General features: G+C 41.1%; 1 protein-coding gene across 1 annotated transcript in view; it reads right to left on the reverse strand.

Annotated features, from left to right (window-relative positions):
• The window catches only part of slf1 (SMC5-SMC6 complex localization factor 1), a 45,739-nt gene that overhangs the window by 18,797 nt on the left and 3,186 nt on the right, over positions 1-23,756 (reverse strand). The window contains exons 4-16 of the mRNA XM_053653993.1: positions 21,419-21,594; positions 21,253-21,308; positions 20,438-20,588; positions 19,304-19,489; positions 19,085-19,153; positions 18,555-18,701; positions 15,872-16,038; positions 15,415-15,549; positions 12,787-12,928; positions 12,446-12,593; positions 9,070-9,215; positions 6,793-6,905; positions 2,301-2,377 (exon numbers count right to left, since the gene is read on the reverse strand). Of these exons, the coding sequence (XP_053509968.1) occupies positions 2,301-2,377; positions 6,793-6,905; positions 9,070-9,215; positions 12,446-12,593; positions 12,787-12,928; positions 15,415-15,549; positions 15,872-16,038; positions 18,555-18,701; positions 19,085-19,153; positions 19,304-19,489; positions 20,438-20,588; positions 21,253-21,308; positions 21,419-21,594 (1,713 nt within the window). The remainder of the gene's footprint in view (positions 1-2,300; positions 2,378-6,792; positions 6,906-9,069; positions 9,216-12,445; positions 12,594-12,786; positions 12,929-15,414; positions 15,550-15,871; positions 16,039-18,554; positions 18,702-19,084; positions 19,154-19,303; positions 19,490-20,437; positions 20,589-21,252; positions 21,309-21,418; positions 21,595-23,756) is intronic.

Consider the following 23,756-nt stretch of genomic DNA (forward strand, 5'->3'; position numbering starts at 1 on the left):
CATATTGCGATTACATTGATTATACTAGTAAAAGACCGACCTGCGTTAATTTGGAAAAATTCTTTCCCTTGATTTATCAAAACCACACGCATAAACCGTATCGGGATTGGTCCGAGTGCTCATTTGTATATCGTTTTTTTTTTTTTTTCCCCTTCCATATTGCAAACGTCAAAATTGCGATAACAATGTGTTGCGCGTCTGTATTTCCGAGTAAATCCTCTGCACTTGGTGCCTAAGCCAGATAAGTGCAGAGTGCATTCAGTGGGCAGACAGCTCAGGATGAAGTTAACAAGGCACCACAGACCTGCACACACTGCGAGAACCGAAGCACTGCCAGAAATACAGCACATGGCTGAGAGCCTGCGGATGCATCATCAAAAATTTATGTCCTGCACATCAGTATAGGGAACACGTAGTTTAAAAAAAAAAACAAAAACAGTGCAAGGCAATGAGCAGCACAGTCTGCAGGGCTGTCTCTCTCTCTCTCTCTCTTTCTCTCTCACATTCTCTCACGCTCCTTTCTGTGCCCTCCCCCTGCTCCCTGCTCTGGCATGAGGCTATTTCTGATCAGGTGGAGAGATGATGAGCACTGACACCTCGGCAGGTTCACTCAGAGTGCCAGCATCGTAATTACCAAAACTTCCAGCCACGAGCAGGCACTCACTCTCACCCTCTACTCTACCTCTCTCCATCTCTCTTGCTCCCACTTCACAGCAGAATCCTAATTGCAGTGTTTAATATTCCTAAACCGGAGATCTGACAAGTGTTGTTTGTGTGTGTGTGTGTGTGTGTGTGTGTGTATTGCTTTGTACTTCTCCCTCCCATCTCTCTCTCCTCCTGAAGCAAAAAGCACCGAAGGCGCATACGCACTGCGTGGAATGTAAATGTCAGTGCCGCGGGTTACAGCGCGGGGTGTCGTAAGGTGCTTTTGACTCCGATACCGATGTACGCTCTATTAAAACAAAAAAAAAATAAAAATATGAATGTGCACGCAGACACGGTACATAAATAATGACTGTCTGAGAAGTGTTCACTTCAAGGTCTGGATCAAGCAGTCAAATGCAAAGGTAGTGCATGACAAAGCCCAGAGGTGATCAGGGTAATGATTCATAAACTTCAAGAATAAAATGAGAAAGCCAGGGTTGTCTGCAGGTAGTTTAAAGCTAAAATGCCATACTTTTTAAGACGAGTTCAATGCCACCCGAGTTCAATACAAGTCCATACACTTAGATCAAAGATATTACAGAATTAAAAAGATATTCTGAGGTCACACCATCAAAATATATTAATCAAAGTGTAGTTTATTTAATGGAAAAGAAATAAACAATAATAAAAAAAATAAAAAAATAAAAAAAAAACACCCTGTATTATCCAGTGTGTGCACGACAGGAGGTCGGGAATGATATGGTTCTATCGTTCAACTTTTAAAATTCATCTTTTGTCCTGTTTTTTTCTTTTAATATTTAGAATTTTATTTATTTATTTTTACATACAGGGGACAAATTAAGGATGGGAACGGTCTTTTCCAAGATGACCTTACCCCCTTCCACAAGGCACGAGGGCTCACTGCACGGTTTGATGGGTATACACATACAGGTCACCAGATCCTATCCTAACTGAACAAACACCCATGGTGGATTTCGGACTGACGGCGAGACGGCGCACTCTGCCACCATTATGAAATCATTAACTGAGGAAATATCTCTGGGAAGAACAGTATTTATCCCTCTAGTACAGTTCCAGAGAGTTGTACAACCTGAAAGACTTGAAGAGGGCTGTGCACAGGAGATCCCCTTGCAGTTTGATAGATCTGTTGCATTTCTGCAAGGAAGACTGGAAGAGTACACTTGGCAAATCAAGACGTGCTAAGTTGGTAGACTCTTACCTAAAAAGACCGAGTGCTGTATTACAAGCAAGAAACGCTTTCACAAACTGGTGTGCACACTTCACACTTGCAATCAAGTTATTGTAAGCTTTTACTTCTGGTGGTGCAGTTGGCTAATCAGCTATTTCCAGGCTTTGTTCTTCTGCAGAATTTGGCCCTCACATGATTCTGGCTCTACAGGTAAAATACCCACCAGCCTCAACCAGAAACCTGCTCTATTGGTTAACAAAACACAAAGAAAATTCTCCATAATAGATGGAAAAGATAAATACTCATTAAAGCCTTCGATGAAAATGTCGTTCTAAGCAAATGAAGACTTTTGAAGGGCTTCACAGACACCCTGGAAATTCATACCATTGTGCAAGTAGGGATGAGTATGATGAGGAGGTGAAGAGTGATGAGGAGGAGCGCTTACCTGCAGAATTGACTCGACGGAAACCTTTTGGCATGTTGTCCTTCGCCAAGCCTGATCCGCCCACACGCTCTCTTTCTCTGAACAAACACATAACCCACAACTTAAAGAACTTTTTGGCAAAGAGAGAGATAGATAGAGAGAGTATATGTGATATGATTTTAATGCCTCACAGCCTGCAAGAAGATCTAGAACATACTACACACCTCACATGATAAAACCAGCTCAAAACACCCCACTCGAACACACATACATCACTCCAAATGGATCCTGAGATATCATTAGATCAGTACCACAGCCAGAGAGCAGCATCTTGTCAAGCCAAAGTGGAGGCCTGGGCATCAAAGTGTGCAATTCCTTTTAGAGGCCCATAACTACAGCCTACACCGGGACACTCTCTGGTGCCTCTTATCCAAAGGGACAGAGCTGAAGTCCTGAGCAGTCTATAAGAAAGCTGGCTAAATGGGCTTGTGAGTGCTCCTCTGCTGTAGGCTGGATTGGGGCAGATGGGTTGGAGAGAGTGACTGTGTGTTCCTGTCTGACTCACTGCTGAGAGATACAGCGATCTGAGAGGACCCTCATGCTGAGGAGGACGAGGAAATGAGAATCCTGAGTGGAGCAAGGCTATAAATGCGGCACGCTGGACAAAAGTACTCGCACTTCAGACATTTACAATGCAGTTTCTTTATATTATTAACACGGCTTCAGTAGTAAAACAAACAGTTCCATGGTCACGAATATGAAACTAATAATCATATAGTCATGACAGTATAGTGGGTTTTTAATGGACATCATAGTAATGGACATAATACTGAGTCCTGCTGTTTATTTATAACCTAGTTCACTTTATGTGCAGTAATATGTAGGTTCTAAACTGTCAGTATGTTGCATCCAGCAGTCCTCTCCAGAATAATACAACCCCAAATCCGAAAACGTTGGGACAGTATGGAAAATGTCATGAATAAGAGTCATTTGAAAATTCAGCTCACCCTGTACTATATTGAAAACACATTACTAACACGTTATTTGATGTTTTACTTTGTGAATTGAATTTATTATTGAAAATGTAGAGTCATTTCAAATCTGACGACTGCAACACATGCTAAAAAAGTTGGGACAGTCGACTGTTTACCGCTGTGTAACGTCACCTTTTCTTTTAATATCACTTATTAAGTGTTTGGGCGCTGAGGGAAGACACCAGCTGGTTAAGTTTAGCGAGCGGAATTATCCCACATTCACCCATTATGCATTTCTTCAGCTGCACAACTGTACAGGGTCTTCGTTGGATTATTTTGTGTTTCATAATGCGCCACACATTCTCAATCGGAGACAGGTCAGGACTGCAAGGAGGACATGCTAGCACCCGCACTCTCTGCTTACACAACCATGCACTTGTAATCCGGGCAGAATGTGGTTTGGGGTTGTCCTGCTCAGCATGGCAGCACATGTTCCTCCAAAATCTGCACATATCTTTCTGCATTAATGATGCCCTCACAGGTGTGCAAGTTACCCATGCCATGAGCACTGACACACCCCCATACCATGACAGACGCTGGCTTTTGGACCTGACGCTGATAACAGCTTGGATGGTCCTCTTCCTCTTTGGCCCGGAGAACACGACGGCTGTTTTGTCCAAAAACTATTTGAAACGTCGACTCGTCGGACCACAAAACCTGATTCCACCGTGCTACTGTCCATCTCAGATGAGACATTTGCAGACGGTCCACTCCCTGATTCGGAACACTTTAAACTGCTACAGGTGGACTTCACACCACAGGTTTTCAGTAGGGTTCAAATCCAGAGACTGCGATGGTGGTTGCAAAACAACTGATTTTGTGTCTCTGTTCGATTTGGAAGTATGTGTGACTCTGTCTGAACCTCCAGCAGAGGCAACTAGGCTTTTGGAGGGAATTATTATTTTCATGAGAACGAACCAATCATGGTTCGAGTGGAAGTTTTGAATGATTGCATGTAATGTTTATTTTATTTAAAAATATATATATATATATATATTTTATGAAGGGTGCCAATAATTCTGGCAGTCACTGTATGCAGTAAGCATATACTGTATAGTCTAAATAAAGTCTTTTGTGATCGGGCCTAACTCTGAATGATTCTTTACTAAAGGAGCTAAGTAAGGCTGATGTTTACGTGATGTTTTCGCCATTTCCCTGGCTGATACCTTCGACCCTTTCAAGATTCCATCGTATTAGTGACGGCTAAACTACTGTGGGCTAATAAACAAAAACGAATCCGAGACAATAAAGTTTATGATAAAAGTACGATATCACTTTCTTGTTACTTTTATTCAACACTATAAAAACAACACCACACAAATGCACAGGATTCACAAAGCAAGGTGCACTCTCAGTACTGCAGGACAAACATGCGCACACTTCCTGTTAGTGTGACAGTGTAACCACGTAGAAGGATTTTTTTTTTCCCCCTTTTTAACCACATTTTCTTGCAATTCAGTTGCCAATTTCCACCCATTAGCTAGTTCTCCTCAGTCACACTGCATCGGAAAACACTAGTTTATTGGCCCTGTCTGTGTTTTGTTCACACATAACGGCGTGATTCTTATTCACAAGCCGAGCTCTGATCAGAACGCGAGGAGCCCATCTCTCTCCATTAGCCATCTTAACCCTGACTAATATCCCATGATGAGGGACAATGGCTCCATTACAGCCACCTCACACACACACACATACTGCCTTCTCCGGGCCTGTGAGATGTATGTGAGCCGTCCTAATAGTGCCTTTGATAGGTTTTATCATTAGTATTATACCGTAATAATGGTTCAGAGAAGACTGAAAGGACTGAGGAACAATGGAGAGGGTGACTTATCCGAACATAATTAAGGGTAAAATTATTTGATGACGGACACGGACAGCACCACGCTGGCATTTCTGCACATGGAATCTCAATACTGCAGATCGTATTCGACTAACAAATACCACGAGTGCTCCGAGTCAGGCCCAGTGTATAGACGAGCTTCGTTTTGGATGGTAAAACTTTCCTTAGGGCTTTCTTAATCTTTACCCAAAACCCTCCACAACGTTTCTCTTTTACACCAGCTCAAATCCCTTTCCTGAGAGCCGTTACATTTAGAAGTGAGAAGTGCAGAGGTTTAAAGATTTTTATCGAAAAAAAAAAAAAAAGATCCAAATTAAATACTGCACAACCGTTTTTCATTGGCGTTTCCACTGAACTAATAAGCCGCTATATATTGCTAACGTTAATACTAATAAAAACCCTTTTGTGCTGCTACACAACTTGCTAAAACCGATTAAAAAGATCTCTGCCAGATTATTGCGCATAACCTCGGTCCGTGTGTAAGCATTTAAAGATTCAACTATGGATGATAAAATACCGTATATACTCAGTGTTAAGATATGAATTTAAATGTAAAGTCCACCAAATCCGTTTGTAATACATCACTCCCTGTTTGGAGGGACCGTCATGGTAAAGGTGCACGAGTGCATCCTGGGAAATTTGGCTACAACTTTGAATGATGCAAATAGCGAACATTACCAGTAAAAGGTGTGCTGATGATGTGCAGAGTTTTGAATGGAAATACACTTACGTATCCGTGTTCACCGAATAGACGATAAAAATTGTCTATACAACCCCTGGCAAAAACGATGGAACCCACCACACTTAGAAAATGCACAACAAAAGAAAAGAAAAAGAAACGGGCGGAAACAGGAGTCAATATTTGTGGCGGAACTGTAAGAAATCGGCTGAATGAAATGGGATTTACGTATGGAAAAGCCGAACGAAAACCAGCACTGGCATCTAAACAGAAGAAAACAAGGTTACAGTGGGCTAAAGAGAAGTGATCACGGAGTGAAAATTTATGGTGTAAATAAAAAAAAAAAATAATAATAATAATAATAATAATTGGCCCATGACAAGGCTCCGTCCTGCAAAGCTGATCTGTCAAACGCTGTCCGAGAAAGTTGGAAGCAGCTTGATGGAGAATATTGTTTTTCATTTGGGAAGTTCACGCCGTCATAAAAACTCGAGGAGGAGCAACAAAGTACCAATAGATTTCATAATTTTTTCCTCTACTTCATCTGGAAAAACAATATGCCATTAATTAAAGCGATTTCGTTTAACTTATTTGAGGTCAACATCCTCTAAGGCAGCAGTGTCTCAGATGGTTGGTGGTGCGATTGCCTTGCCCCTTGGGCAAGACACCGAACCCCAAATTGCACCGATGGCAAGCTAGCGCAGTGGTGTGTGAGTGTGTGTGTGTGAATGGGTGAATGAGAACAGTGTAAAGCGCTTTGTAGAACCGTTAAGGTTAAAAAGCTCTATATAAGTGAAGACCATTTACGATATCCAAGCGTGGTGATTCCATCTTTTTTGCCAGGGGTTGTAGTAGTGTGTAGTAGTGTGCTGTCGGTGTAGATACATAAAACTATAGAGGTTCCTCTTCATCTGCCCCTATATATATATATATATGTGCATGTGTGTGTGTGTGTGTTACCTTGCACCCTGACTATTTGAGCTGGGTAAGACAGTCCTCTCAGTCTGGTGCTTGGACGAATTCCTCAGTTCGCACCCACACAACTGCCCCAGGGCCTTCAGGTAGGAGAAGACCTGCAAACACAAACACTGCACTTTAATATCCTTCATTCATCCTCTGTATATATGGAGGTATCCTAAATTACATTCAGCTTTAACAGTATAAAGGATTGCTTAAGTGTTTTTTCAGCCTTATCTAATTATACGTCAGTCTCTGAAAAAAAGGACAAATTATACAGATAATATCACATTGCTGCTAAATTCTTGATTCCGATTGGTCAGAAGGTGTTGATTAATTTGACAGTAACGCCGGCTACAAATCACAGGCTTACGTTAATGCATTTAACCTAATACATGATTGTTTCTATGGTAACGGCTTACACAGGGACTGGTATGCCAGACACGCCACTTGATTACTGATTAAACTGATTAAAAACGTGTGTAATTGTTGATGTTTAACACAAGTGATGACTGGAATTTATTTCATGGACATTCCGCAATGTTAAATGTAACTAGAAGCAGAACAAAAGTAAGAAATAATCTTTGTTAGTGTGTGTAAATTGCTGATGTATGAGAAACAAAACATTTTGTGATGCGAGTAATATAAGCAACATTGTAATATACGACCCCAATTCTGAAAAAGTTGAGACCGTATGGACAATGTTAATAAAAACGAAGAAGAGTGATTTGTAAATATACTTTGACTTATATATAAACAAAAAAAAAAAATGTATAAAGACAAGGTGTTTGATGTTTTACCTAATCAACTGCATAGTTTTTTGAAGGTAAATGTTTATTTTGAAATTGACGCATGCAACACGTTCCAAAAATGTTGGGACAGGGGCCATTTAGGACTAATAGTGATGTGACAAGTTGAAATAAGACGGGGATGTGAAACAGGTGAGGTAATCGGCTAATCATAGTATATAAGGAGCCTCCAAAAAAGGCCTAGTCCTTCAAGAGCAAGGATGGGTCGCCGATCTGCCAACAGATGAGTCAGCGAATAATCCAACATTCCCCAAAGACAAATCGGTAGGATTTTGGACATTTCACCTTCCACAGTGCACAATATAATTAAAAGATTCAAGGAATCCGCTCAAATCTCGGTGCGTAAAGGGCGAGGCCGAAAACCACTTCTGAACGTGTGTGATCCGATCTCTCAGACGTCACTGTCTTAAAAACCATCACGAGTCTGTAATGGATCTCCTGATATGGGCTCGGGAATACTTTGGTAAATTTTTGTCAGTCAACAACATTCGCCGCTGCATCCACAGATGCAGGTTAAGACTTTACTATGCAAAGCAGAAGCCATGAATCAACACTGTCCAGAGGCACTGCCGGATCAGTCTCATCTGGGCTTGGTTTCATCTGAGATGGACAGTAGCACGGTGGAATCAGGTTTTGTGGTCCGACAAGTCGACATTTCAAATAGTTTTTGGACAAAACAGCCGTCGTGTTCTCCGGGCCAAAGAGGAAAAGGACCATCCATACTGTTATCAGCGTCAGGTCCAAAAGCCAGCGTCTGTCATGGTATGGAGGCGTGTCAGTGCCCATGGCATGGGTAACTTGCACATCTGTGAGTGCATCATTAATGCAGAAAGATATGTGCAGATTTTGGAGGAACATATGCTGCCATCCAGAGCAGAACAACGCCAAACCACATTCTGCCCGGATTACAAGTGCATGGTTGCGTAAGCAGAGAGTGCGGGTGCTAGCATGTCCTCCTTCAGTCCTGACCTGTCTCCAATTGTGTGGTGCATTATGAAGCACAAAATAATCCAACGAAGGCCCTGTACAGTTGTGCAGCTGAAGAAATGCATAATGGGTGAATGGGGGAAAATTCTGCTCGCTAAACTTAACCAGCTGGTGTCTTCACTCAGCGCCCAAACACTTAATAAGTGATATTAAAAGAAAAGGTGACGTTACTCAGGGGTAAACAGTCGACGGTCCCTAATTTTTTGGAGTGTGTTGCAGTCATCAGATTTGAAATGAGTGTACATTTTCAAAAATAACTTAAATTCACAAAGTAAAACATCAAATAATGTGTTTTCGATATAGTACAGGGTGAACTGAATTTTCAAATGACTTTTTTTTTTTTTTTTTTTGCATTTTCCATATTATCCCAACTTTTTCAGAATTGGGGTTGTAGATGTAATATAAAGTTTTGAGTAAGCAATAGGGGGAAACGTGTTGAAAGGCAATAACAGAGCAGGACCTAAAGATCTTAGCATAGTCTTACTATCTTGTGGAGGGAGAGCGGCTCTGACCGGATGAGCAGGCCGTTCCTAGTGCAGATGTTTCTGTAGATTGCATCAGCAGTGAGCATCCTGAGCCGGTGAGATGGGAGGGCAGGAACCAGCTCCCTCAGAATGTCTGGATGAAGGTCTGAGAGATGATTAGAGGAGAGAAAGAAAGCTGTTAATAAACACTACATTCTAAAAAGAAAAAGAAAAAAAACAAAAAGACTGAAAAAAAAAAAAAACCTCATCTGATGTACAAAATCCTAACAAATGAGTTGATATTAAAAACCTTAGCTATTACCATCAATTACAGTGCTGGGAAAACATATTTATTCTGTTTTTGTGTACATACTCTCATACTAAACAGTTTTAGATCTTCAAATGAAATACAACATAAAACAAAGGCAACCTGAGTAAACACACAGTACAGGTTTCATTTATTTATTTATTTTATTGAAGCAAAAACCTGCCACCTTTAGCAGCAATAAGTGCAACCAAACACGTCCGATAACTGGAGATCAGTCTTACGGATTGAAGACCGGATATTCTCCTTTAGGATTTTCTGATAGAGAGCAGAATTCATGTTTCCCTCAATTACTGCAAGTTGCCCAGGCTCTGAAACAGCAAAGCATCCCCACACCATCACACTTCCACCACCATGCTTGACCGTAGGTATGATGATCTTTTTGTGGAATTCTGTGTGTGTGTTACGCCAGATGTAACGGGACCCCTGTCTTCCAAACAGTCATCAAGGTGTGTCTTGGCAAAATTCAGACGAGCCTTAATGTTGTTCTGGGTTAGCAGTGGTTTTCACCTCGCCACTCTTCCATGGATGCCATTCTTACCCAGTGTCTGTCTGATAGTGGAGTCATGAACAGTGACCTTTACTGATGCAAGAGAGGCGTGTAGTACCTTTGATGTTGTCCTTGGCTCTTTTGTGACTTCCTGGATGAGTAGCTGCTGTGCTCTTGGAGGAATTTTGGAAGGTCGGCCACTTCTGGGAAGGTTCACTACTGTGAGTTTTAATAATGGCTCTCACTGTGGTTCCTTGGAGTCCCAGAGCCTTTGAAATAGCGTTGTAACCCTTCCCAGACTGATGTATTTCAATCACCTTCTTCCTCATCCTTTCTGGAATTTCTTTCAATTTTGGCAGAGTGTGTTCCTGGATAAGACCTTTTAACTTCATGCTGTTGTTAAAGTTGTATTTAAGTGTTGATTTGATTGAACAGTGTTCGCAGTAATCAGGCCTGGTTGCGTCTAGTCCAGCTGAACATCATTATGAATGCAGTTTCATAGATTTGGGGAATTAGTAACTATGGGTGTAAAAATATTTTCACACAGGACCAGTTGGTATTGGATAACTTTTTTACTTCAATAAATAACTATCATTTACAGACTGTATTTTGTGTTTCCTCGGGTTGCCTTTATTTTTATTTCTGAAAAAAATTGAGTATGAGATACACAAAAACAGAAGAAATCAGTACGGGGGCAAATACAACACTGTATCCACGAGACCGCTGTTGCTCACGGGAAGGACAGTTTAGAGTTTAGACTAACTCACATTTTCTCCATTTCTAAAACATTTTATTGAGTTGAAAATGAATGACATGCAGGAGGACCCAACACAGCTAGGTGACAGGAGTTACCAATAAAAATCAATGTAGTGGAAACAAATATATTTTTAAAGGAGTGTCCTTAATTTTAGTGACACGCATTAAAATTACGAGCGTTGTTGCATCCTCCGTTCTGACTGATGAGAAGTTGATCAAAACAGCAGTTCAGATTCCATGGCAAATGACAGGTTTATATTAATTTGCTTTAGGGCTGGGCGATATATCGATATAATATCGATGTCGTGATAAATGATTACGCGATACACTTTTCTCAAATATTCTTGGTACAGCGATTTTTATTCATTTATTTATTTATTTATTGTTAAACGTTTTTAATAATTACAAATTAAACGGTACTGAATGGATGCCGGTGGATGGATTCAAACTTAATCTTCACTGTCTTTGTAGGCATTAAACAAAAGCAACGTCAAACTCAGTTCAGCGTTTTTTTTGTTTATTTTACTACTGTTTTGCAGACAGTTTGTAAGCTAAATTTTATATCATGATACGCATCGTGTATCGTAGTCAAGTATCGTGATACGGTATTTTTGTCATTGCTGCAAAACATTATAATTTCTAATATTACAACTTACATACAGGCTCTGCATAAGCGGACCAAATATTGCTGATATGATGAAGTATTCCGTAAGACGATGTATATTTAACATTTCTGGAAGGCGTCTCTGTCACTGCTTTGTAACAGTCAGAAGTAAAGCTGTGAACTCTTCAACGTGTGAGAATCTTCATGACAGAGGACTTTTAGTTCCTACTTTGCTTCTCTACAACTCGGTTATAAATCTTGTACAGTAGCACTACTTGTATTGTTCTCCGCTTGATATAGCGCTTTGCTTGTATTTCCTCATTTGTAAGTAATTTTGGATAAAAGCGTCTGCTAAATTAATAAATGTAAATGTCCTTTTCAAACACCCAGAGAGAGTAAACAGAGAAGCTGTTGAGGGAACGATTGTATATAGCTGTTATAACAGGAAGTAGCTTGTTTCATGAAGGTTCCACAACATTAAATGTAACTATATATGGGGAAAAAAAAAAAAAAAAGTATGAAAAAGTGGTTCTTTATTAGATCAATAAAAAAAATGTTAGCTTTGGCAAATTGCTGTGGTATAAGCAGAATAGAACACTTCAGGATGTGCGGTTATAGAAAAACAACGTTTTTTCCCCCATTGTAACACACCCTTTTGCTCATGTAGTGAATTTCACCATTTGTCATGTTAATTCTGAAAGAAGCTGGCATGGAGTCTAGCTCTATCGGATGCTACGGCACAGTGTTGATCTTCACAGGAGTTTAATTACATTTTATTTTATTTATTTTTATTGCAAAAGACATGGACAAAAGACATATCTCAAATGGACCACATACTGTATTTTAGTGTATTTTCTAACAACACAGGTTTGATTTGAACACTACTAGTTGTTTTTAACGGTGTATTTGGCGGTTAAGGCTCTGGGTTACTGATCAGAAGGTCGCGGGTTCAAGCCCCAGCACTACCAACTGCCACTGTTGGGCCCTTGAGAAAGGCGCTTAACCTTCTCTGCTCCAGGGGCGCTGTATCATGGCTGACCCTGCGCTCTGACCCCATCATCCTGACATGCTGGGGTATGCGAAGAAAAGAATTTCACTGTGCATATGTATATGTGCTCGATAAAGACTCAATATTATCATTATCTGAACACACCGAGTACAGCCAGTACTAAAATGCTCTTAATGCTGTCCTGGCACTGCAGTCGAAATAATGCTTGTTACCTTGGCACAGAATAGCCATGTACTCTGCAAAGTCCTGAAAGCCTTTCTCCACCATCAGTCTGTTGAGCTGAGCGTGCTCCTGAGCCCAGTACTCCACCACTACAGCCAGAATCTCCTGCAGCGTGCCCAACACTCGCAGCCTCCACTCCTAACACAGCGACACACAGTACGCTCACCAACCAGTCAACACTAACTCGAAAATAACATGGGTCTACATTCAGATTCTGACAGTGTGTGCAAGGACACAAAAACACCAGAAGAGCTACTGATGTGTTCACAAACCACCGTCGTTAACAGCAATCGTGAGAGAGACGTAGGAAGTAATAAGCATGATTTAATACCTGAGAGGAGTGTAGTGCCCAGAGTGTGGTTTCTACCAGCAATTCAGCCAGCTGCTGTAGGGCTCTGGACCTCAGCGTCGTCTTCTCCCACACGTCCCAGAACATGCTGTAGAGCACGGAGCCCCGCGAGCCAGCCGCCCGCCTACTCCACACAGCACAACACCGACTCAGAACCTCCGTGACACCACTGTTTAGTATTCTCTACAACATCTATGTTTATATGATTCAACTATCTACCTTTTTTTTTTTTTTTTTTTGGAAAACATGTTTCACACACATTGTTATGACAAACACGTTTTGTTAGAAGCGCAGCGTGTAATGTTTAAATGTGTTTCTGGATATACGACCTCAATTCCAAAAAAGTTGGGACGCTGTGTAAAATGTAAATAAAAACAGAATGCAATGATTTGCAAAGCTCATAAACCCATATGTTATTCACAATAGAATATAGAAAACATATCAAATGTTTAAACTGAGGACCTCAGTTAGGACCTGCACCCTCAATTAGTTGCAAAATGTTCCTCCAGCTGTTTCTTTTTACTAACACTTACTTTTCCATCCTTTTGTTGCCCCCGTCCCAACTTTTTTGAGAAGTGTTGCAGCCATCAAATTCAAAATAACCTTATTTTTTTTCCTTAAAATGTTACATTTTCTCAGTTTAAACATTTGAGGTGTTTTCTATGTTCTATTGTGAATAACATATGGGTTTATGAGATTTGCAAATCATTGCAGTCGGTTTTTATTTACATCTTACACAACGTCCCAACTTTTTTGGAATCGGGGCTGTATTACGACGCCATCATCTCGGCATACACCACAGACAAACTGAGCTGAAATATTTCTAAGCAGATGTCACTGGTTTCTTCATGGACATCTGTTTACATTTTTCTAGTGCAGAAATTAGCTCCGCCCACAGCTGAAACATATCTGCTCAGTGCTGCAGCTTTACAAAGTCAACTCATGAGGCATCTGTAGTAGAATAGAAATATTATGTCAATAATAAATCATTTTATTAGTCATATTTTAGTCATTTGGTTATTGCTGGCATTAGGGTTTATCTGATGTAAAACTTTTAGTGATTTTAATCAATTTAAACTGAACTACACTAGTCTATTACCAAAATTATTCCCAATAAGTTTGTTCTAAGCAAATGTATTAATTTCGCATGTTTTAATTCCCATTTAAATGTAACAACATTACACTTTACAAAGGCAGTTCTTGATTTCCCAAAGACTTTCTGTTTCTTTGGGTGCGTCTCAATCAGTTCCCTAGGTGGTGAATCAGTATATGGTGTACATGAGCTCAGGCACTGGTAAAGACCTTGGCTCACTACACACTGGGACACTGATGACTCAATTTCCAGCGGCAGGACTACGTACTCGCGTTGTAAAACGTCACCACTGGCGTTTATCAACAACTTGCAGGACCGATATCTTTCTGACGTTATATATGTCATATAAATTTGTTAGCTTAATCACACGCGTTTCTGTCATGTTACTTCAAGCAGGAACGACGGCAAGCTAGGGGATTTAAATAACATTAAACGCTTAAAAGTCCTCAAAAAACCCGTATACAGAACGCCAACTAAAGATAAAAATCGCAAACGTAAGTAATCATTTGAAAGCTACAACAACGATAACAAGCTACTTATTTGTAGACGAAGTTGCCTGAGAGTTCGTCCGCCATTTTTCTTCTCTTTTTTTTTTTTTGAGCTGAGGGGCTTCAGAAAATATGACATTTCCAGTAAGGGAACATAGTGAGTGGTTTTTTTGGTGCATTTTGGGATTTTTTTTAGGAAGCGAAAGTTCCAGTGCAAGGAACTGGAAGGATATTGTGATTGAGACAGCCCTTTAAAATGGCCGACTCCCTGATCAGTGCCCTGGTTACTGGACTAGGGAGCTAATTGAGATGCACGGTTTGACTTGAGGAATGCTAATTCTAACTACCGGGCACCAAGTCACCACAACAAGACACTACAAAAAAATTAAATATTTTATGCAGTTGAGAAAGTTTGCTAATCATTTTAGAAAGATTGTTTCTGAAGTCACAAAGCTTTAAAGCTAGCCTAGCTTCCCAAAGTTTAGCAAAGGATACATATTTGAAGGTCTAGCTAGGAGTGTGCGTAAAACCCTAGTGACGTTACTGGCCATTTACGTTGGTGTAAGGAGCTACATTGAGTAACATAGAAGTGGTGAAATCTCCAATAGTTACAGTAGCTTCAAACTTTTCATCCAGTGCCATGCATGTGTTCAAACTTTGCCTTGCATCAATGCTAATTTTTATGTTAATTGTTTAAACACATTTGCAAAGGGAGTGCACAGAGCTGAGGGGAAATGTGTTTCTTATTGATCCTCGTCTCATTTTAATCACGCTTTTCATCGTAGATTTTTTTTGTACAAGGGTGGAATTATTTAATTTTTTTTTCCATTGCTCCTTTTTCATTTTCGCTTTTACAAACAAAAGGAAGTGAGGGAAGTGGAATGCGTGTCCATGTTTTTAACTTATTTCTACCTCACAGGCAACAGAATGCTCCTCAGATATTTTTTATTTTATTTACACAACTAATTTATCGCATTTATAAATGTTAAGCTGACTGATTCCACATCCTGAAATGTTTTAGCCGCTTACGCTGAAGCCGTGGCGTGTAGCTCCAGCTGAAACAGCCTGAGAATGAACGCCTGCAGGTTGCCATGGAAACGGAGAAGCTCTGTTGAGGCGGGGCTAGGCAGTATGTGACAGGTCAGTGTGCTCCCCAAGCAGAACCTTAAAAAATAAGTCAAGAAGAACCAAACAAGATGATAAACTCCTTTAGAGGTCCATTAAGTTACCTTTCTGTTATGATACGGGGATAAACTAAATCACCACGATTCAAACGAACAAACATAAAATAAAGAAATAACTAATTATGCCGTCAGATTATGCAATTAAATTAAAGACGGTTGAATCTCATAAACTGAGCGCTCGTTTTCAATGCACCAGAGTCAATAACAATTCAAATAGAATTAAATATGCAGTGCTGTTGTTAACCAAAACACACTCTGATGGTAATGATGACATGTCGGTGAGATTTTGTTTCATTCGGTACCTCACAGACGTCTGCAGGAACGGCCACACACCCTTCTTACACTCTGGACACTGCAGGATCTGCGAGAAGTACTTGACACTTGCAGGAAAGCTCCATGTGGGGTTATTACACAGTATGTCGTTCAGAACAATGCTGAACATGCTGAAGAAGTACGGCTCTGCTTCACCCTGCGGGAAAACGTGTTCAGACATACACTGTTTTAAGAGTACCCGCGCTTTTACAGGATCTTGAACTGAACACTATGAATACTTTACACGCATGGAGAGTTCTAGAGGAAAATACCGCATACGAGATAAGCCTGAACGATAGTAAAGTTAGCCAGGAGAAACTGACTATATTCCTAATCGGTTGGGTTTGGAATAACCGAACACAAGCGAAAAATATTGGAGCATGTGACTGACAGGTGTTTCTTGTTAGATCGTGTGTTTAAACTATAAGCAACGGTTTCACCTGTAAAGCCTGCATTTGTTGTTAAAAAGGGTAAGCCAACATGAAGGTCAGAGAGCTGTCTATGGGAGAAAAGCAAACCATTTTCAAGCTGAGAAAAGAGGGAAAAATCAATCAGAGGCATTGCACAAACATCGGGCACAGCCAATACAACAATATGGAACGTCCGGAAAGAGAAAGAAACCCGGTGTCCTGAACAAAACACACTGAAAAGGTCGGCCAGGTATAATTGTCATTGAAAAGCTTCTTATTCACTATATACGCTCACTACATGGGAAGTAGAGCAGAATGTAATTATGTTGTAGCACGTATGTAGTTCACTAATAGAACGCCATTTAAAATTCAGCACAGACTTCAGTAAGGACCCATTCAGATCTGGTATTAACATCTGTCCTGAAAGATTGGATTACAAGTGGATAGTGCTAAATACGGGTATTACCAGAGTCCAATCCAATCACACAAACACACTGGGAGGTGGTCTGGGATGTATGTTCATTCACAGCAATGTGTCAATTGTCAACGCACTTAATCGTCAAAAAAACGCAAACAAATCTCCAGACATGAGCTTAGCACTCCCGTTTAATAACCATGTTCTAGAAACTCAAAATGTACAGGCGAACTACAACGCACACTGTTATTAGATATCTGATATGCAAAAATATTTGACTTTGTAGCCTTGCACAATGTAGACCGTTTCATTACTGCTGTGTTTGTGAGGAAACTCTGACATCTCTTGTTATGCAGTGAAATTTTACTTCCCTCCATGTTGTACGTCTGATTGATGAAAGCAACAGTGATTAGATGAGCCAATCCTGCACGGAATGATGTACGGCCAAAGACAGTATGAGTAATGCTTTTATAAGGCTGTTTGAGATTTTGTCTGGTATTGCCTAGGGTTCTGCTTCTGCAGCATCGGGTTGCTTTCAGAGGATTGCCAATCCTGCTACTGACCGAACGTGACCGCAGATACGGTGAAGACATTTTGAAGACACGTTGTTGCATGAAAATACTTCAGATCACTCGAAACAGATGTTAATACACCAAGTCTGAACAAAGCCACGTGTTGGAAATGGTCAACTATTTACATACTTGTAGCATCCCTTTGTTATACACAGTATATAGATATTCACACAGTACTGAGCAAAAGTCTTACGCACCCTATTTTCTTTTCTTTCTTTTTTTTAGTAGAAACTTTGTTATAGATTTTTATGGTATGACTCCAAGATTATCGGGTCAGTACAAAAACATTTTAGTTTTCCAAGCATTAGATTTCCAGCACAAAATTGAATGTTACAGAAAAATGTTTGTATGTCAGTAAAGAAAGCAGCAGATTAAGTGGTAAGAGACACTTTTCAGACAAGGACGCAATGAAAGCTGCTGGATTTTGCGGCAAAAATAAGAAGCGAGTGCGACAGTCAAAGTCTCCAGAAGAACCGTGTCGGGTTCTGCAAGATGCTCAATAAAACTTGCAGCTCATTTCCTTATAAAACTGCACTAATTGTACTGGACACTACAAATTGTTTTGTTTTGTTTTTTTTTAATCAAAAGGGTCATCAAACCAATAGGGCAGTGCTACATCAGTGGTTAAATCATTGGACTACTGATCAGAAGATCATGAGTTCAAATACAACCAAGCTGCCACTTCTGGGCCCTTGAGCAAGGACTTAACCTGCAACTGCTCAGTTATATAAATGAGATGAATGTAAATCGCTCTGGATAAGGCCGCCTGCCAAATGCCATAAATGTAAATATCGACTTTGTTTCATTTATTACTGTGTAGTGCTATTTTAGTACATTTTTTAAAAAAAATTTAGGAACATTTCATTATCAATCATCTCTGCTCTATATCATTTGCTATAGAACAAGACTTCTGCACAGTACTGTATACAAAAAAATATTTGGAAAATATAGTATACACAAATGAATTCATCTTGAGTCCTTGTTCTTTTTCAAGCACTTACACAGACTTGTGCTAACTGACATGGGACCTTAAACATTTGAATGTGGACTTTTTGCCTATGTAAATATTATGCAGGTGACAGGTCAAAAACCTTAAATGTCTTACGCGGCATCGGGATTTTTATTCTACAGACCACACGGTTGCACCCTGACTCGAAATGAATTCAAATCACAAATCGCTTCCAGATTCCCGTTGCCATCGAACGCATTTGTTTACTGAGAGACTTCCATTCACTCTGTATTATATCCTGGGTGTGGAGTTGGTGTGTGTACATACATGGAGTGCATGCTGCATGCACACGTGGAGCACCGAGACTGGAGGAAGCACGCCGGGGTGCAGACGACCCTGCACCTCTTCCAGGGCCTGGGGAAAGAGGCTGCACTCCACCAGGCTCTGAACATTACTGAAATCCACCACGGCGACCTGCACAGAACAACAGAGAGAGAGAAGAGACAGGCAGGAAATGAGAGGGGACGGAGAACAGCAGGGTCAGCACGGCGGTGTCAGTCACACAGGTTAAAGCAGTGCAGTAAAGCCCACAGTGACCAGGAAGCAGAGAATACGGACACCGGTGTTTCTTTAATGGACATGCCAATCACAAAGCTACCAATAAAAGCACCTTGTTTAAAATCAGGTGACTTGGATATAATGTATCCGTCACAAAAAGGAAGTGACTAATAGCGCTAGAAGTGACACAAAGGAAATTGAATGACCTGAGTCGGTGGATGAGCCGAATGTTCATTTTGCCTCGAAGCGAGACTGGCAGATGTTGGACGTATTAATATGATGCTGTGAAATTTATTCACCTGTGTTGGAAAGACGGGAGTGTAGTAGTTACAAAACCCTGGCACTCTCAGCAGCTTTCTTTTCTGCACCTGTAACGAGAGGTGATCGTAAGGTCATGTATTTATAACAGAACTATAATTACCTCGTGCTTTAAGGTCACGGTGAGAAAAGTTGTAATTAGAAGTAATCATTATTGAACTACTTACAACGATGGCTGGATCAGTAAAATCTGCGCTCACCTCCATTCTGTTGATGTAGTCTTTAAGTGTTTCCTCCAGCTTTAACAGAAAGGAATCGTCAGGAACATCCATTGCTTCATCCTCCACTGTTATAGAACTGCACTCCATGACCTCTGGTCGAACACAGCTCGCCTGCTGGCTCGGTTTGTTCAAATTAATGGAGCAGTTCAAATCCGAGCACGACGGCTGTAACGGAACAAGAACGTGGAGCTTACGATCGGGTCTTCACATATGGGGCTGATGCAACACTGCGCCAACCGATTGATATTACATTTATGAATGAACAAACTACCTAGTCATATCATTCAAATACATCTACACGGCTTTATGTATTGACGGCAGCAATTTACGTGAGGTATAAAACATCACGCGATGTGCAGTGTTTTATTCCTCTTACACCACAGCAATTTACCAACATTTTCTTCAATCTACTTCACACCGTCCCATTGTTGATTATTTCCCTATACTCTACAGGAAGTAGCCAAACAATTACGACCATCCATCCATTTTCTGTACCGGTTATACTATACAAGGTCATGGAGGAGCAAGGCGAGGACACCCTGGATGGGGTGCAAACACACAAACACACACACACACTACGGATTATTTGGAAATGACAATCAGCCTACAACGCATGTCGTTGCACTGGTGAAGGAAACCCCTGAAGCATGGGGAGGACATGCATCCGCACACACAGGAATTTGGAGGTGGCATTCGAACCCCCAGCCCCGGAGGTACGAGGTAAATATGCTTCAGAACATCTTCTGACCAATCAGAATTGAGAACTGCACAGTGCTGTGGTATTACTGTAACCGGTCCCCACAGGATTTCAGATCTTGGCCAAGATGCGTCATGTGACGTCGTCACAACGCGCACTCTGCCAAAGCCCTCTTCAAGTCACGTGCGTCGAACATGAGCACGACTAAAAGCTCTGGTTTACCAACAAAAATCGCTACGAAAGGCCGAGCAAAACAATTTCGTCCGATTGCGATTTCGCCAATTCAAAAAGCACAAAAAACTTTGCAAGTTGCATGGCAAATTTTTTTGCCTGCAAAAATCACAAAAAAAATAAATAAATAAAAAACTCTGTATGGACTGATTAATATAGTAACTGATATGAGGAGTATAATTTACCCCAAAGAGATGTTCAGCAATGTAGGTGATGCTGAAATAAGGTGCAGCGAGTTTCTGAGAGGGTTTGGATCCTTCAATGGTTAACACATGTGTAATAGTTTGTGTGGCTGATTTATCAGTGCAGAGCACAGCCTTGCCTGCTTTCAGTATTCTGCAGAGAGAGAGAGAGACAGCGAGAGAGACGGAGAGAGACAGAGAAATGGAGAGAGGGACAGAGAGAGACAGCGAGAGAGAGAGAGAGAGAGAGTGAGAGAGAGAGAGCGCGACAGAGAGACAGCGAGAGAGAGAGACAGATAGAGAGAGACACAGATAGAGAGAGACAGTCAGTTAGACAGACAGACAGAGAGACAGACAGACAGACAGACAGAGAGAGACAGTCAGTCAGACAGAGAGAGAGACAGAGTCAGTCAGACAGACAGACAGACAAAGAGAGAGAGAGAGACAGAGAGAGACAGTCAGTCAGACAGACAGAGAGAGAGAGAGAGACAGAGAGAGACAGTCAGTCAGACAGACAGAGAGAGAGAGAGAGACAAAGAGAGAGACAGTCAGTCAGACAGACAGACAGAGAGAGAGAGAGACAGTCAGTCAGACAGACAGACAGAGAGACAGTCAGTCAGACAGACAGACAGAGAGAGAGAGAGAGAGAGAGAGAGAGAGAGAGAGAGAGAGAGAGAGACAGAGAGAGAGACAAAGACAGAGAGAGACTCCAGATTGTATATATACGTAGCAGCTAAAATCATTTTGATGCCATTTTCATATTGAACAAACACATTTCCAGACAGATATTTTTAATTATAGTTCTTTCAGGTCCTCACCTTTCAAACCTGGCTCTCTTAACATGATCTTCAATCTCAAGATAAACAACCCAACTCTATTAAGGGGGGGAAAAAAAAAAGACATGACATTTTAAGACCCATGAAACAGTTGTACTTAGATTGCTTCTCATCCGGTTGGTAAATTATGCAACACTACACTCCTGACCTGAAAAGCTCCAGACGTGATGCCTTGGGCAACTTTCTTCCTCCATTTCTGTAGAGGGTTTGCAATCACAGAGGCCTGAGCATTAGCTGTGAGGTTTAACTCGTATGAGGCTTCAGCTAGCCATGCCTTGTGTTTCACGCTGTCCAGAACAAACTGGGGCGTTACTATCCACTTCCCTAAAACGTACAGCATGAACAGGTTAGTGAATTACTGTGGAGAAGAAGCATTAAAGGAATTTCAAACCTATCCATCCCCATGGGCAAGAATAACAAGATGTTTCATAACACTGAGAAAAGAACTAAAAACCTGTTTCCTCCATACCTTTGGACTGCATTATGTCAGGAAGTGTTTAAAATAGGTGACTGTTTAACAGTTACACAGGTTTATATTAAAGCACTCGCTCGAGTTTCTACAGCAAGAGCTCACACAAGGACGTGTATAATGGCCACTTCACATGAACGGATTAAAATAAGTAAATAAATAAATAAAATAATTGGTGAGCTGGTGATGGTTTCTGTGTGGAAATGTTTATGTAGCCCACTGGAAGGAGTCTCCAGTGTCAGCTTTCAAAGGCAGGGCTCCAAAGGGCTGGAAAGTCTTCAGGACAGAAGGCGTTGTGATTTCTCAGGAATTTGGGTACAAAAGGAGGCTGGTGAGGGAAAAGCTGTTTAAACAGTGTATAACATTATGCACTTTTTGACCATGTAGTACTCACTTAAAGCACACTTATTATAGTTTTTCAGATATTACCTTTCATGTAGTGTGTTATAGAGCTGTTTGTGAATGTAAAAACATCTGCAAGGTTTAAAAAAATCAAAGCGCACGACGAACAGAGTTATTGACTCCTGAAAGAAGGAATCGATTCTGAACAGCTGAAACGAGTCGTTAGTGACTCCAGACTTTACTTCCTGTACTAACCTACATAGGTTTGTAACAAAAAGCCCCGCCTCTGGTCTTCATCGTCTGCTCGCTGACAGACGGAGCTGAAACTCGTTATGGTAGTGGGCGTTTCCTTTTCGACACACGCTGACAGCGGTAGACCAATCACAACAGACTGGCACATCTGACCAATCAGAACAGAGTATGCTCTCTGAAAGGAGGAGTTTAGAATGAATCATTTAGAACGAGTCGTTTGTGACACTGGGGGGAAAAAAGGGAATGCTGCAATTTCAATTATGAGCACGTTAAAGTGTTTTTCGACCTTGGATGCATGTAAATATATTGTATGAGACCTTTAAAACAAAATTAGGCACGTTTCAAAACCATAATAGGTGCATTTTAAAGCAGGGATTTATTTATTTATCGTCGCACTATCCGGTGTCACTCAGATGTGGACGGGTTCTCTTTTGAGTCTGGTTCCTCTTAAGGTTTCTTCCCCAGATCGTCTCAGGGAGTTTTTCCTCACCACCGTCACCTCTGGCTCGCTCATTAGGGACAAATTCATACATTTAAAATCTACATCCTGAATTCATACAGTTCTGTAAAGCTGCTTTGGGACAATCTCCATCGCTTAAAAGCGCTATACAAATAAAACCGAACTGAAATTCAAACGGAAAAGTTTAGACTATAAACGTTAACTAGAAACATTTAAAAAGGTATGAGGTGTTCGGTAACAAATAAAAAATCGTTAGTGTTTGTAAATTGCTGTGTAAAACACACTTCGGGCTGTGTTTTAGTTGGAATGTAAGAAATAAAACTTTATAGGAAAATACCACCCAGTCTTTGATTATTTTCTTATAACAGCACACACGGTTGTATTTTAGTCCTTAAGCTCCGTTCACACATACAGCGACTCGCAGCGCCAAACCGACCGGAGACCATTCGTTTTCAATGAGAGCTGGCGACTTCCGGCAAACACGAGCGACGGCGACTAGACATGGGCGTGTGCGGCGATGCGACAAAGTTGAGAAAAGTTTAACTTTATGCAAATTTGGACTACCGATGGGAGTGAAGACAGTAGAGCGCGCGTGATCCATGATCCGCCATGCTGCCTGCGTGTCCGAATTGTCCCGTGGACCCAGACAGTCCGGCGCTCGTGCTTTCGCCGATGGCCGCGGTGGCAAAGAGCTCACGCTGCTCCTCATTCATCTCGTAGGATATGATGCATACCGTATACACTGGTGAATTTTAAATACAAACCCTCTCCCTCCAGAATGCTTCATTCTGGCGGCAAGAAATCCGTTTTGTTGTCAAAAGTGAAACGCTAGTTGCGCCACCCACTTATAAAAACTATTACTATGGCAACCAGCAGTAGGAACGCCTACTGGCGACTTCACAGTACAGCGACTGGCGACTTGCAGTGATAAAATCGCTGTGCGTGTGAACGTACCTTTACTTT

The sequence above is a fragment of the Ictalurus furcatus genome, chromosome 22, assembly GCF_023375685.1.
Source record: "Ictalurus furcatus strain D&B chromosome 22, Billie_1.0, whole genome shotgun sequence".
Lineage (NCBI taxonomy): Eukaryota > Metazoa > Chordata > Actinopteri > Siluriformes > Ictaluridae > Ictalurus > Ictalurus furcatus.